This window comes from Arachis hypogaea, chromosome 5 (assembly GCF_003086295.3).
Source record: "Arachis hypogaea cultivar Tifrunner chromosome 5, arahy.Tifrunner.gnm2.J5K5, whole genome shotgun sequence".
Classification (NCBI taxonomy): domain Eukaryota; kingdom Viridiplantae; phylum Streptophyta; class Magnoliopsida; order Fabales; family Fabaceae; genus Arachis; species Arachis hypogaea.
The window spans coordinates 56,493,778-56,508,925 of record NC_092040.1 but is presented as its reverse complement, the minus strand read 5'-3'; the positions used below and the strand labels follow the sequence as shown (position 1 = coordinate 56,508,925).

The 15,148-nt window shown below is 33.9% G+C and overlaps 1 protein-coding gene across 1 annotated transcript; it reads right to left on the bottom strand.

Annotated features, from left to right (window-relative positions):
* Positions 1–1,065: 1,065 nt before the first annotated feature.
* LOC112803558 (uncharacterized) lies at positions 1,066–4,118 on the bottom strand. Its single transcript, XM_072195967.1, has 3 exons — positions 2,389–4,118; positions 2,109–2,253; positions 1,066–1,674 (listed from the first exon to the last, which is right to left on the bottom strand). The coding sequence occupies exons 1-3, from the start codon at positions 4,116–4,118 to the stop codon at positions 1,066–1,068; spliced, it is 2,484 nt and encodes an 827-aa protein (XP_072052068.1).
* Positions 4,119–15,148: the final 11,030 nt, after the last annotated feature.

Here is a 15,148-nt window from a genome sequence, read left to right as displayed (position 1 = left end):
AAAAATAAAAAAATCATTTAATTTTTTATTAAGTTAATAATTTATTTTTATATAATATTAAATATGAAATAAATTACAATCTTAAAATAATTAATTGAATCATTATAGATCAACCATTAAAATATAAGACTAGTAAATTAATCTATTATTCACCATAACTCTTTTAATTCAGGTAGTACGTACTCGGTATTAAATAAAAAAATTTAACAAATATACTTATTTAATCCTAAATTTTAGAACTAAATTGACTATATTAGTTTTTTTTCTATCATTATATATTATGTTTGACTTTTTTTTAGTTAAATTTGGGAGACTCTATCTTTTTATTTTTTTTATATACTCTATCTTCTTTTTTTTATTCTTTTATTTTTATTATATTTAATATTAAATTTCTCATACAAATTTTTATATACCATCTTATATTTAATTTTGATTTTTTTTAGTTACCTCATATTATTTTTTAATTTATTCTTTTAATTATTTACGTTATAATAATTCAAATTTTAATTTTTTAACAAATTTAAGATAAAGTGTATCAAAGAATTACATATGTAAAAATCTTAAAAATAAATTAGAAGAGTGCTAGTGGTCAGCAGATTTTGTGATTTGTAGTCATCAATTAGCCATCAGTAGTGTTTTTAATGGTGTGAGATTACATCTAATGATGGACAATTACTCATTTTTCCTTTAATGATTAAATGCTGGACAAATTTTAATAAAAGTGCTGGCTCCTAGACTTTCTCAATAAATTATATCCAATCTTCTAAAAAAATAGTAAAAATAAAATATAATAAAAAAATCACGTAAAATAAAAAAGTCATATACTTTTTCATAAGATTGTAGTATATTAAAATTTTAAAAAAATACAAATAAATACATTTCTTAGTGGACTTTTTCATACTATTCATTTTGATTTTCATCCTCATTATTCTCGTCGTCGTCCTCGTCTTCATTCTCATCCTCATCCATATCTTCGTCTTCATCCCCAAGTGGCTCATCATCATCATCATCATCATCATCATCATCATCATCATCATCTTCTTCTTCTTCTTCTTCTTCTTCTTCTTATCTTGTACTATTGGTATCCAGTAAATCAACAACAATATCAATATCATTTGAGATATGATTGTTAGATTGATTTGTGCCATCTTCTTGATATGCAAAATCCTCCGTTGTTTCAATCTCAATCTCACCTCTTGCTTTAGTCTTGAATACAAACCACCATTCTGCTTTTTCCTTGGTGTTGCTCATTGGATGAGGTACAAAATATACTTGAATTGCTTTATGTGCAATGATAAATGGATCATATTTACCATATCGTCGATTCTTTCGAATCTGTATGATTCCATACTCTTTGTTTACCTTTGTTCCTTTGCCAATCGTGGGATCAAACCATTCGCATTTAAATAGTACAACTCTTTTTAGTGGTAGCCCAGTATACTCAACTTGGATAATTTCATTAAGCAGGCCATAGAAATCATTTTCATATTCACCATAACCTATGCCTTTGACACATATTCCATAATTTTGAGTTGACTTTCCACTTGAGTGAGATCTTGTGTGAAACTTGAAGCCATTGACTTTGTAAATAGGCCAACATTTAACAATTCTCAAAGGACCCCATGCCAAGGAATGAATATTCGAATCTGTCACATTATTTAAAGGATCATGAACCTATATTAAATAAGAACCAATAAGTTAGAATATAATATGTCATCTACCAAAAATTATGTGTGCAATAAGACTATCATATCATATTGACTTACATAATTTTTAAACCATTCTGCAAAATCCGCTTCAATAAATTGATCAACTTGTTCATCACTTAAAGTAATATGATCTTAGCGTATGAAATCCACAAAGATGCTATAGTACATGAATTTCAAATAAATTAAAATTATTAATATAAGAAAATATTATTAATAGTAAGAATATATATAGGAAGATAAATACTCACTCAATATATGGCTTAATTTCATCACAGTTTATTAGTATATGATTCATGGCTGCACTGAATTCTTTGTCATCTAAATAACGAGTTTTGCATTCACCAGCCAAACAACCAGGCAAATTAAAAATAGATAAATTTTGCTCAATTGAATCATCACCTTCATCATTTGCTTTGCATCGATGCTAGTTTGGTTAAAATAGTACTCACAAAAGTAAGAAATCTCCTCAATTAGGTATGATTCAACGATAGATCCTTCAACATGTGTTTTGTTCTTGACCTTTTTTTTAAGATGATGGAGAAACCTATCATGAAAAAATTTATAACAAAAATCAAATAACAAATAGTTGACTTAATAAAACAGTAAAAAGAAATTTGAGAGTAAATATAGAGGTGTGAATAAGGTACCTCTCAAAAGGATACATCCATCTATATTGCACAGGACCACCAAGCAATGCTTCAGATGGCAAATGATAGGTAGATGTTCCATTGAGTCAAAAAATCCAGGAGGAAATATACGTTCTAGCTTGCATAGCACAATTGGAATATTTTCTTCTAGCTTATTTAGAACATCTTCTCGTAACGATGTTGAGCACAAATTTCGAAAGAATTGACTTAACTCTGTTATTGGCTTCCAGATCTGCTCTGGCAATGAACTAAAAGCAATTGGCAGTAAACGTTCCATAAATATATGACAATCATGACTTTTCATTCCATATAACTTGCCCTCTTTCATGTCAACACATCTCCCTAAATTTGAACCATATCCATCAGGCATCCTTAACTCTTTCACCCATTCACATATTGCCCTCTTTTGCTGGAGGGTAAATGTGTAGTTTGCTTTGGGTTTTATAATTTTACCTCCACTTTGGTTTGGCAGTTCTAAATTTTTTCGCTTGCAGTATAATGACAGATCCATTCTAGCCTTTGCATTATCTTTAGTCTTCTCTTTGATGTCCATGATAGTATTGAATATATTATCAAATACATCATTCTCAATATGCATTACATCAAGGTTATGACGGATTAAATTATGACGCCAATAAGGCAAATTCCAAAATATGCTTCTTTTGCTCCAATTATGCATACTTCCATATCCTTCTATCTCAAGTTGCTCAACATCACTTATCTTATCATAATTTTGAACTATATACCATATTTGCTCTCCAGTCAATCTTGGCGGAGGTTCTGATCTCTCAATTCTATTCTTATAGAATGCATCCTTGTTTCTTCTAAACATGTGATTATTTGGCAAGAATTGTCTATGGTAGTCAAAACATGATGGCTTTCTCCCATTTTTTAATTGAAATGCCTTGGTTCGTTCCATACAGTATGGACATGCTAGCCTGCCTGCTGTCATCCATCCAGACAACATTCCATATGCAGGAAAATCATTAATAGTGCACAACAATGCAGCTCGCATTACAAAATTTGACTTGGAATGAATATCATAAGTTAAAACGCCATCTTCCCATAGTAGTTTTAGCTCATCAATCAAGGGCTGTAGGTATACATCAATCCTGATTTTGGGATTACGAGGACCAGGAATAATCATGGATAAAAACATGTAAGGAGTTTTCATGCACATAGAAGGAGGCAGGTTATACGGAGTGACAATTATTAGCCAACATGAATATTGTTTACCAGATTGACCAAAAGGGGTGAATCCATCAGCACATAATCCTAGTCTGACATTGCGTGGTTCTTGAGAAAATTGTGGATATTTTCTATCAAAATACTTCCATGCTTTTGAATCCGATGGATGCTCAAGAACTCCTTTAAACTCGTGATCAAAATGCCATCGTATGTGAGATGCTGTGTTCATTGAAGCATAAAGTCTTCTTAAACGAGGTATAAGCGGTAAATAGTGCATTCGTTTCAAAGGCACTTGTTTACCCTTTTTACCTATCTTGTACCTTGGAGAATGACAAAATTTACATTCCTTTCTTGGCATATCATCCTCCTTGTAATACAGCATACAACCATTAATGCAACAATCAATTTTATTGCTTTCCATGCCAAGTTTCAATACTAGCTTCTTTGCTTCATAAAAATTAGAGACAAGTAAATTATCCTTAGGAATCACTTCTTTCATAGCTTTCACGAAATCATCAAAGATTTGTTGAGATACATTCCCTTTAGCTTTTATACTCAACATTTTAACTGCCATTGATAATTCTGAATGACTAACACATCCCTCAAATAATGGGTGCTGAGCAGATTATAATAAATCATAAAATTTTTTAGCTTCTGCATTTGGAGGCTCCTCCATGCATGTGTTCTTCAAATTGACTCATTAATTAATGTCGAGCAGCATCAACCACCATAGATTCATATGAATTTCTTATTGGCACACTAACATGCGGAGAAGAACATGTGCCTTCTTGGTTATCATGATCTACATTCAAATGCAATGGACTCTCTCCATGTGAATCCCAACACCAGTATCTTGGCATGAAACCATATTTATATAAATCTTGTAAAACTTCATCCGGAGTTGAGAAAATTTTATTTTTATGTTTGTTGCAAGGACATCTAAGTAGACTGCCTTCAAGTACAAATTGAGGTTTTTTTGTAATTGTATCAATAAATTGTCAAACACCATTGATAAATTCCTGTCGTAATCCTCCTCGGTTAGGCAAATTTCTATTGTACATCCACTTTCGATGATTTGGAATTTCCATATCTACATATAAAGTATATAATAATTTTCATAATCAATAATTGAGTATAAAACTAAAATTCTATAAATTCTAAAGAATTAAAAAAAATTGAGTATAAAACTAAAATTAAATTAAATAAATATAAAATAATTCAGTTGTGTTTATATATAATATATAGAATAATTAGCACATAAATTTTAAAAATGAATACACTAGCATGGTGGCATTCCTTATCCTTGCCTATTAAGAAGACATGGGTTCGAAACTCATTGCATGTCTCATACATAATGACAAAAAATTAAATATTATTTTAAAATAATACTAGTTAGTTATTTTTTATTCCCTTTATTCCTCCTTTTTTTATTCTCTTTCTATCTTCTCTTCAATCGCAGTTAGTTACCATCATATATTAGTTCATAATTATTACACTCAAAATGAATACTAATACATAAAAATAAAAATAAAAAATATTTTTTTAACTCAATAAAAAATAAAAATAATACTAGTATATATATACACAAAAAAAATTGAATTTTGATTTCTTATAGCATTTATAACCAAACCATATAATAATTTTGATCTATGAAAACTTTTATATATGTTCCCTTTGTTTGCAAAATATATATCTTAGTAAAGTTTTTTGTATGACAATAATATAACTAGCATCACCGTAACATCGAGATGCATATAATTAAATCGTTTTAATAAGTAGAGATTTTTCATGAACCTTTAAATTTAATCTAAAAATTTACTGGTTAAATTAATCATGAAGCTTTTTGAGATAATATTTATCACATATAGATTTTCAAATACAAACATAAAGCATCTATAAAGTGATGCTGAGAAGAAGAAAACGATATAACTAATACGTTATGTATATATGAATCAATTCATCATCGGGATAAAGTTTTGTTTAGACACAAATTTATATTTGACATTAATTTAATGGAGAATATTAGAGAATTAAAATTTCTGTTTAATATAAAAAATACAAAAATTAGATAGTAAATAGTATTATTTTATAAATATAAGATTAAAACATTAAAAAAATGTTGACCACTTAAAAGTTTTTTTTTCAATTTTTTTATTAAAATTTAAAAAATGTTCTATCCGTTAACATTTTAAAAAATATGAAAAAATAAATTGTGTCACGCATATAAGAATTATATAAATACTATAAAGAAACTAGAGAAAAATTACTTATTTAAGAGTCTCTGGTACGCGTTGTAAGATGGATTAGGGACTTATGAGTGTTGGATTGTCTGACTGAAATGACGGGGTGGGTACTTGACAAGGACACTCCGATGCTCAAGTAAGAATGGATTTATGAAGTATATGTGTGTGGAATGAAGAACGTAACTGAAGAATCTCTGGCTTTCCTTTATATAATTCGAGACAGTTATCTTATCTTATTTATCTTATCTATTACTGTAAAAGAGATATTTAATTTCAAAATTTGATTTTGTTAAATATTTATCTTTAAATATTATTATATAACAAAAATTAAAAAATATAATTTAATTTAAACATTTTAAAATTAATATTAAATATAATTTTTTTAAATATCTATTTTTAGATAACAATATTTCATAACTTATTGAATATATTTTCGTCGTAATCTTATTCATGTTTAATTTGTTAGTGAAAATTAGATATAATTTTAATTTTAAAATTTGTTATATATAGTTATTCAAAGTCACTAATTTATTTTGTGCCAAAAAATTAAAACTTTACTCAGAACCACCTTTTAGTTTCAGGGGATTTTAGTTTTTGAGTGCCTTCTCCCATGTATCACATCTAGGTTACCTTGTCAAAAATCCAACTTTCTTTATCAGAACTCTCAATTTTTGCTTCAAGGTCAGTTACGTTCTTGATCTCCTCCCTCCTACTCCGTGCTCCCCCGCTCGTGCTTCGCGCTCCTTCTGCGTGCTCTGCCTCCCGTCTGTGGTCGCCGCTGGTGCTTCGCGCTCGCCGCTACAACCCTCACACTCTCAGGCCTTCAAACCTCTGGTCTCAGACATCCACCATTCCAGCCTCCAATCCCGCACCTCAGACCACCTCCACCATCGTGACTCGTGCTTCAGGTAACAACTTTCAATCGCGAACAACTGCTCTGCCTCCTGCATGTGGGCGCCTCCACCGGTCTCAGAACCCGAACCCCCGCCAGCCTCATACACCACACCTGAGGCGACCTCCACCCTCTAGCTTCGCTGGATTGCCCTTGTTTTCTTCTTCTCTCTTTGCGTGCTCTGCCACTACCAGGTTCTAATTTTTATGAGTAGTGATTGTTACTCAGCTTTGTTTATCAAAAATTTCCTTTCTTCATTGTTAATTTCCTTTCTTCATTGTTTATTGTTAATTTCCTTTCTTCATTGCTAATTTTTGTGCATCCCACAGCTTGAGTTGGGTTTTTTTTTCCTTTATTTATGCATATTTTTCCTGTTGTTAATGTCAATTTTTCCTTTAATTAGTACAATCCTTTTACCTTTCATCCTTAGAATAATTCTCCTTAATTTTCGGTAGCAAGCATTGCAGTCAACATTGATTCTCAAAATCATGCAACAATACTGCAAATATAAAAACATGGACTAAAATTAAAATCTATAAAATTATGCTTGAGGAATATGATCAATCAGCTCTTGATATACATTTGTGTATGTGAATAGAATAGAAAAAAAACTTACCTTTCCAATCATGGGGGTGGAATTGATAGTACCCAGGATGTGGTTTTATTTTGAGTAAGCTAAAAGGCATATAAATAGAAAAGAAGTTTTTAACAGCTTTGAGAATATGCATGTTCATACCATTTATCTTGTTTCAAACAATAAGATATTATTATATGTTCTTTCATTTTGGAATCTGATTCTTTAATTTGTTGTTGTTTTATGATTTAGTGTGTTTTTTACTTGTAGAAGTGTTTATAGGCAAAACATAACAAATAATTAATAGAAATTGTAGAAGTGGTGCCTGTGGTCTGGTTTTCAAACATAGTTTCTATGATGTTTTATGAGATTTACTATAGTTTTGATATATAAGGATATATTTTTTAGCCTACCTTATGTAGATTGTTTTGATACATAATGATAATGAAGTATTTGTGTGTGGTAATGGTAGTGTTTAAGTAAATGAAAGAGTGTGAATGATGATGAAGTGTTTGTGTGTGATCAGATTTCTCTAAAAATAGATATGATGATATGATAAATGATTTTAAATTGTTAGCATTCTAACTGTATATCATTTTCGTATTCCTAATTTGAGTTACAATAATCAATACTCAATACTTCATTGAATTTAGAATGTCAAGTAGGTTGGTGGCTGAACCAAAGGTCTAATTTCTTTCATTTTGAAAACAAGTTGTAATTACTAGTCTAGTATCCATAATGGTAGAAAACTAAAAAACTTATAAATAGGTCATAATTAATTTATATATAATTTAGTTTGATATTGTAACTTGAAGCCACCGAGGTTCAGATGTGCTATGAATGTGATTTGATGACATTTTGTACTATTAGCATAATATTCAAAATGCTACTAAATGAAGAAAAAAATTGAATTAAGAAAATGCTCCTATAAAAAGAAAGAAATTGAATAAGAAAGAATTAATAGGATACGAAAGAACTAAAAAAAATTATTAGATAAGAGAAAAATAAAAAGGGAGATAATTTAAATTATTAATTTCATACTTACCAATTATATTATTATATTATCTCTATTTATATTATCTCCCACTTCCATATGCTTCTTGGGGGAACCTTGCACGCAGTGAGTTGTAGAGTAAGTTTTTTCTTCATTAGTTAATCTGTTTCGCTTTCACTCTGTTGCACGCCAAACACAACTGATATTTGATTTTCTACTTTTTAATTAAATGGCACTATATGGAATTGCTGGTAACTTAGCTTGGTCTGCTCCCTTTTCTGCATATAATATATGTGTATATGTATATGTATGCCGACATAAATTTTGTTTATTCTTATTGATTGCTATTATCTTAAAGAAAAAATGCATATTTTTCATATATGTGTATATCACTATTATGGCGCTTAGATTCCACTGATAATATGCAGATGCTACCAATTCTCTATATACTAATTAATTACTCTTATTTTATATATAGGTTCCGTGCCTTCAGCTATTATTGATTAAGAAATACTTAGTATATAGTCCAATCAAAATGTTTATAATTATTATCAATTTATGACCCTTTTTTTAGCATTCTCAACGTTTTATGTTAATCAAAAGCCATGCTATTTCTTCTTTTTTATTTTCTGGGGTGATGAGTTATATGAGTTGCACATGGTCCCAAGATTGTTAAAGAATTCAATTTACAGATATTACATGTGGTGATGGCTCATTATTATACAGTAGATAATAGATATTATAAACAGATTATATAAGGCTTCTCCATAAGTATAAATTTTCCTTCTTGTAGATTGAATAGAATCATCCACTGTAGCCATGGATAACAGTAGCGATGTTCTAGCACGTGTTCAGGTTTGTGTAGGATCTACTACTAACTATAATGTAATTACTAGTATTTTCTATTTTCACCTTTCACATAATCTGCCCCTTTCACACATATAGTATTATCCTTGTTATGAATTTTTTAAAATGCTCATGTGTACATATATATTAGTAGTTTAGTACTAAAGCATAGTAGCACTTTATCTTACCTCCTAGTTGATTATTTTGGCAGTTAAGTATTATTTTACGTTGTTATTTTTTTAATTCTTTTGATGATGTACATGTTACTAAAATTTAACTGCAATGTCTTACTAATCAAATAAATGTTTGTTGTTTTAGATGTCAGGTTCTAAAAAAAATAAAAAACACTTGTCAATTAAAGTATAAAAGACTGGTAATAAAAAGGTGATTAGTGCACACAAAACTAAGTTTTCACACTCTAAGCCTACAAAATTACGAGCTCCAGTTCCTTCACATGTATCTAAAAAGCCTTCAGCATTACCACCCTCTTCTTCCCAGCCACCACAAAAATTCAAGAGAAATTTACTATCTTCCCATGCCGATCATACACCATCACCATCACCATCACCAGCTGAATCACCATACTGTTCACCTATCCAACCTCAGTCATTTGATAATGCTCCTAATAATGAACAAAATTTACATCATGCTCACTCATCGGATGAAAATCATCACAATGAATCTCTTGCTCAAGAAGGTGAACTTGTCACTCAAGAAGGGCTCTTGAAAATAGAGCCTTTTGGCAATGAGTAAGTACAACAATCAGTTTTCTGTTTTAACATTCTCTCTATATTGTTTTTATTGTGAATACATGTGTAATTACTCATTATTTGAACTTCTTATAGGTTTAATCCATGTACTACTGTTCGTCATGTAACAAATGCCATTAAAAGCAAATTTTCAGAATTCTACCCTTCCTGGAGACATGCTAGTGAGCAAATGTGAGATTTGTGGTTTACTGAATTTAAAGTAAGTATTTATTATCATTTTTTTGTTATTTTGATATTATACATAGTGGGTAATTCAATGTATATGTTTGTTTTCTTTTATAGAAAAAATTGTATGTGGGAACCTCAACACAATGCAAGAATTCGTCAAATTTTTGAGATTAAAGGGAGTGATCGATTAAGATCATTGATGAATCAGGAGAGACGCAATTATTCAAAAGACCCTAACCATGTACCAAAATATATTCCTGAACCCGTTTGGCGTCAACTATTACATTATTTTGCTACAGATTCGAAATTTAAGAACTGGTCAGCAGCAAATACTGTGAATCGAGCATCAAATGCTGGAAGTTCCATGCATACTGGTGGTTCCATATCTATGGGTGAATGGTGCGCGAAATTGTGAACAATACTTTTTCACAACTCTCATAATCCCCAGTAATGGCTCCAACAACGTGGTAGCTCAATACCATGGCATTACACAACTTCGCACAACTAACCAGCAAGTGCACTGGGTCGTCCAAGTAATAAACCTTACGCGAGTAAGGGTCGATCCCACGGAGATTGTTAGTATTGAAGCAAGCTATGGTCATCTTGTAAATCTTAGTCAGGCAAACTCAAGTAGTAATGGTGATGAACGAAATTAACACAAAGGTAAAGATAGAGATACTTATGTAATTCATTGGTAGGAACTTCAGATAAGCGCATGAAGATGCCTTCCCTTCCGTCTCTCTGCTCTCCTACTGTCTTCATCCAATCCTTCTTACTCCTTTCCATGGCAAGCTTAAGCAAGGGTTTCACCGTTGTCAGTGGCTACCTCCCATCCTCTCAGTGAAAGCGATTGCATATGCTCTGTCACAGCATAGCGGAATTCATCTGTCGGTTCTCAATCAGGCCGGAATAGAATCCAGTGATTCTTTTGCGTCTGTCACTAACGCCCCGCCCTCAGGAGTTTGAAGCACGTCACAGTCATTCAGTCATTGAATCCTACTCAGAATACCACAGACAAGGTTAGACCTTCCGGATTCTCTTGAATGCTGCCATCAGTTCTCGCCTATACCACGAAGACTCTGATCTCACGGAATGGTTGGCTCGTTTGTCAGGCGAGCACTCGGTTGTCAGGCGATCAACCATGCATCGTGCAATCAGGAATCCAAGAGATATTCACTATGGCCTTAGTTGCTTGTAGAACAAGAGTGGTTGTCAGTCACTTTGTTCATGGGTGAGAATGGTGATGATTCGTGACAATCATCACCTTCATCAAGTTGAAGAACAAATGATATCTTGGACAATGAATAAGCGGAATTGAATGGAAGAACAATAGTAATTGCATTAATACTCGAGGTACAGCAGAGCTCCACACCTTAATCTATGGTGTGTAGAAACTCCACCGTTGAAAATACATAAGCATGAGGTCTAGGCATGGCCGAATGGCCAGCCTCCCAATGATCTAAGATAGCATACAAAACGAAGATAGCTACCAAAGTCCATCTAATACAATAGTAAAAGGTCCTACTTATAAGAACTAGTAACCTAAGGTGTACAGAAATGAGTAAATGACATAAAAATCCACTTCCGGGCCCACTTGGTGTGTGCTTGGGCTGAGCAATGAAGCAAATTTCGTGCAGAGACTCCTCTTGGAGTTAAACGCCAGCTTTAGTGCCAGTTTGGGCGTTTAACTCCCATTTGGGTGCCAGTTCCAGCGTTTAACGCTGGGATTTCTTGAGGTGACTTTGAACGCCGGTTTGGGCCATCAAATCTTGGGCAAAGTATGGACTATCATATATTGCTGGAAAGCCCAGGATGTCTACTTTCCAACGCCGTTGAGAGCGCGCCAATTGGGCTTCTGTAGCTCCAGAAAATCCACTTCGAGTGCAGGGAGGTCAGAATCCAACAGCATCTGCAGTCCTTTTTGGTCTCTGAATCAGATTTTTGCTCAGGTCCCTCAATTTCAGCCAGAAAATACCTGAAATCACAGAAAAACACACAAACTCATAGTAAAGTCCAGAGAAGTGAATTTTAACTAAAAACTAATAAAAATATACTAAAAACTAACTAGATCATAACAAAAACATACTAAAAACAATGCCAAAAAGTATACAAATTATCCACTCATCACAACACCAAACTTAAATTGTTGCTTGTCCTCAAGCAACTGAAAATCAAATAAGATAAAAAGAAGAGAATATGCAATGAATTCCAAAAACATCTGCGAAGATCAGTATTAATCAGATGAGCGGGGCTTTTAACTTTTTGCCTCTGAATAGTTTTGGCATCTCACTCTATCCTTTGAAATTCAGAATGATTGGCTTCTTTAGGAACTCAGAGTCCAGATAGTGTTAATGATTCTCTTAGTAAAGTATGATGATTCTTGAACATAGCTACTTATTGAGTCTTGGCTGTGGCCCAAAGCACTCTGTCTTCCAGTATTACCACCGGATACATACATGCCACAGACACATAATTGGGTGAACCTTTTCAGATTGTGACTCAGCTTTGCTAAAGTCCCCAATTAGAGGTGTCCAGGGTTCTTAAGCACACTCTTATTTGCCTTGGATCACAACTCTTTATTTCTCTATATATATTTTTTTTCGTTTTTTTTTTCGATTTTTCTCTTTTTTTTTCGATTTTTCTCTTTTTTTTTTTTGAATAGCTTTTTCTTGCTTCAAGAATCATTTTAATGATTTTTCAGATCCTCAGTAACATGTCTCCTTTTTCATCATTCTTTCAAGAGCCAACATTCATGAACCACAAATTCAAGATACATATGCACTGTTTAAGCATACATTCAGAGAACAAAAATATTGCCACCACATCAAAATAATTAAACTGTTATAAAATTCAAAATTCATGCAATTCTTCCTTTTTCAATTAAACACATTTTTATTCAAGAAAGGTGATGGATTCATAGGACATTCATAACTTTAAGGCATAGACACTAAGACACTAATGATCACAAGACACAAACATGGATAAACATAAGCATAAAATTCGAAAAACAGAAGAATAAAGAACAAGGAAATCAAGGAACGGGTCCACCTTAGTGATGGCGGCTCTTCCTTGCTCTTGAAGATCCTATGGAGTGCTTGAGCTCCTCAATGTCTCTTCCTTGTCTTTGTTGCTCCTCCCTCATGATTCTTTGATCTTCTCTAATCTCATGAAGGATGATGGAGTGTTCTTGATGCTCCACCCTTAGTTGTCCCATGTTGGAACTCAATTCTCCTAGGGAGGTGTTTAGTTGCTCCCAATAGTTTTGTGGAGGAAAGTGCATCCCTTGAGGAATCTCAGGGATCTCATGATGAGTGGGATCTCTTGTGTGCTCCATCCTCTTCTTAGTGATGGGCTTGTCCTCCTCAATGGGGGTGTCTCCCTCTATGTCAACTCCCACTGAATAACAGAGGTGACAAATGAGATGAGGAAAGGCTAACCTTGCCAAGGTAGAGGACTTGTCCGCCACCTTATAGAGTTCTTGGGCTATAACCTCATGAACCTCTATTTCTTCTCCAATCATGATGCTATGGATCATGATAGCCCGGTCTATGGTAACTTCAGACCGGTTGCTAGTGGGAATGATTGAGCGTTGTATGAACTCTAACCATCCTGTAGCCACGGGCTTGAGGTCATGCCTTCTCAATTGGACCGGCTTTCCCCTTGAATCTTGCTTCCATTGGGCGCCCTCTTCACATATGACTGTGAGGACTTGGTCCAACCTTTGATCAAAGTTGACCCTTCTAGTGTAAGGATGCTCATCTCCTTGCATCATAGGCAAGTTGAACGCCACCCTCACACTTTCCGGACTAAAATCCAAGTATTTCCCCCGAACCATAGTAAGATAATTCTTTGGATTCGGATTCACACTTTGGTCATGGTTCTTGGTGATCCATGCATTGGCATAGAACTCTTGAACCATCAAGATTCCGACTTGTTGAATGGCGTTGGTAAGAACTTCCCAACCTCTTCTTCGGATCTCATGTCGGATCTCCGGATATTCACCCTTTTTGAGTGAAAAGGGGACCTCGGGGATCACCTTCTTCAAGGCCACAACTTCATAGAAGTGGTCTTGATGCACCCTTGAGATGAACCTATCCATCTCCCATGACTCGGAGGTGGAAGCTTTTGCCTTCCCTTTCCTCTTTCTAGAGGTTTCTCCGGCCTTGGATGCCATAATTGGTTATGGAAAAACAAAAAGCAATGCTTTTACCACACCAAACTTAAAATGTTTGCTCGTCCTCGAGCAAAAGAAGAGAGAAGAGAGTAGAAGAAGAAGAAGAAATGAGGAAGAGGGAGATGGTGGTGTGTTCGGCCAAAGAGGGGGAGAAGTGGTGTTTAGGTTGTGTAAAAATGAAGGGTTGAAGAAGGGTATATATAGGAGAGAGGGGGGTAATGGTTCGGCCATTATGGGTGGGTTTGGGAGGGAAAGTGGTTTGAATTTGAAGGGTGAGGTTGGTGGGGATTTATGAAGGATGGATGTGAGTGGTGAAGAGAAAGATGGGATTTGATAGGTGAAGGGTTTTTGGGGAAGAGGTGTTGAGGTGATTGGTGAATGGGGGAAGAAGAGAGAGAGTGGTGGTGGGGTCCTGTGGGGTCCACAGATCCTGTGGTGTCAAGGAAAAGTCATCCCTGCACCAAATGGCATCAAAATTCACGTTTTGAGCCAATTCTGGCGTTAAACGCCGGGCTGGTGCCCATTCCTGGTGTTTAACGCCAGGTTCTTGCCCTTTCCTGGCGTTTAACGCCAGTCTGGTGCCCCTTTCTGGCGTTAAACGCCCAGAATGGTGCCAGACTGGGCGTTAAACGCCCAACTGCTAGGCTTACTGGCGTTTAAACGCCAACAGCATCTTCCTCCAGGGTGTGCTGTTTTTCTTCCTGTTTTTCATTCTGTTTTTGCTTTTTCAATTAATTTTGTGACTTCTCATGATCATCAACCTACAAAAGAGATAAAATAACAAAAGAAAATAATTAAATATAAAACATTGGGTTGCCTCCCAACAAGCGCTTCTTTAGTGTCACTAGCTTGACAGAGGACTCTCATGGAGCCTCAGAAATGCTCAGAACCGTGTTGGAACCTCCCAACACTAAACTTAGAGTTTGAATGTGGGGGTTCAACA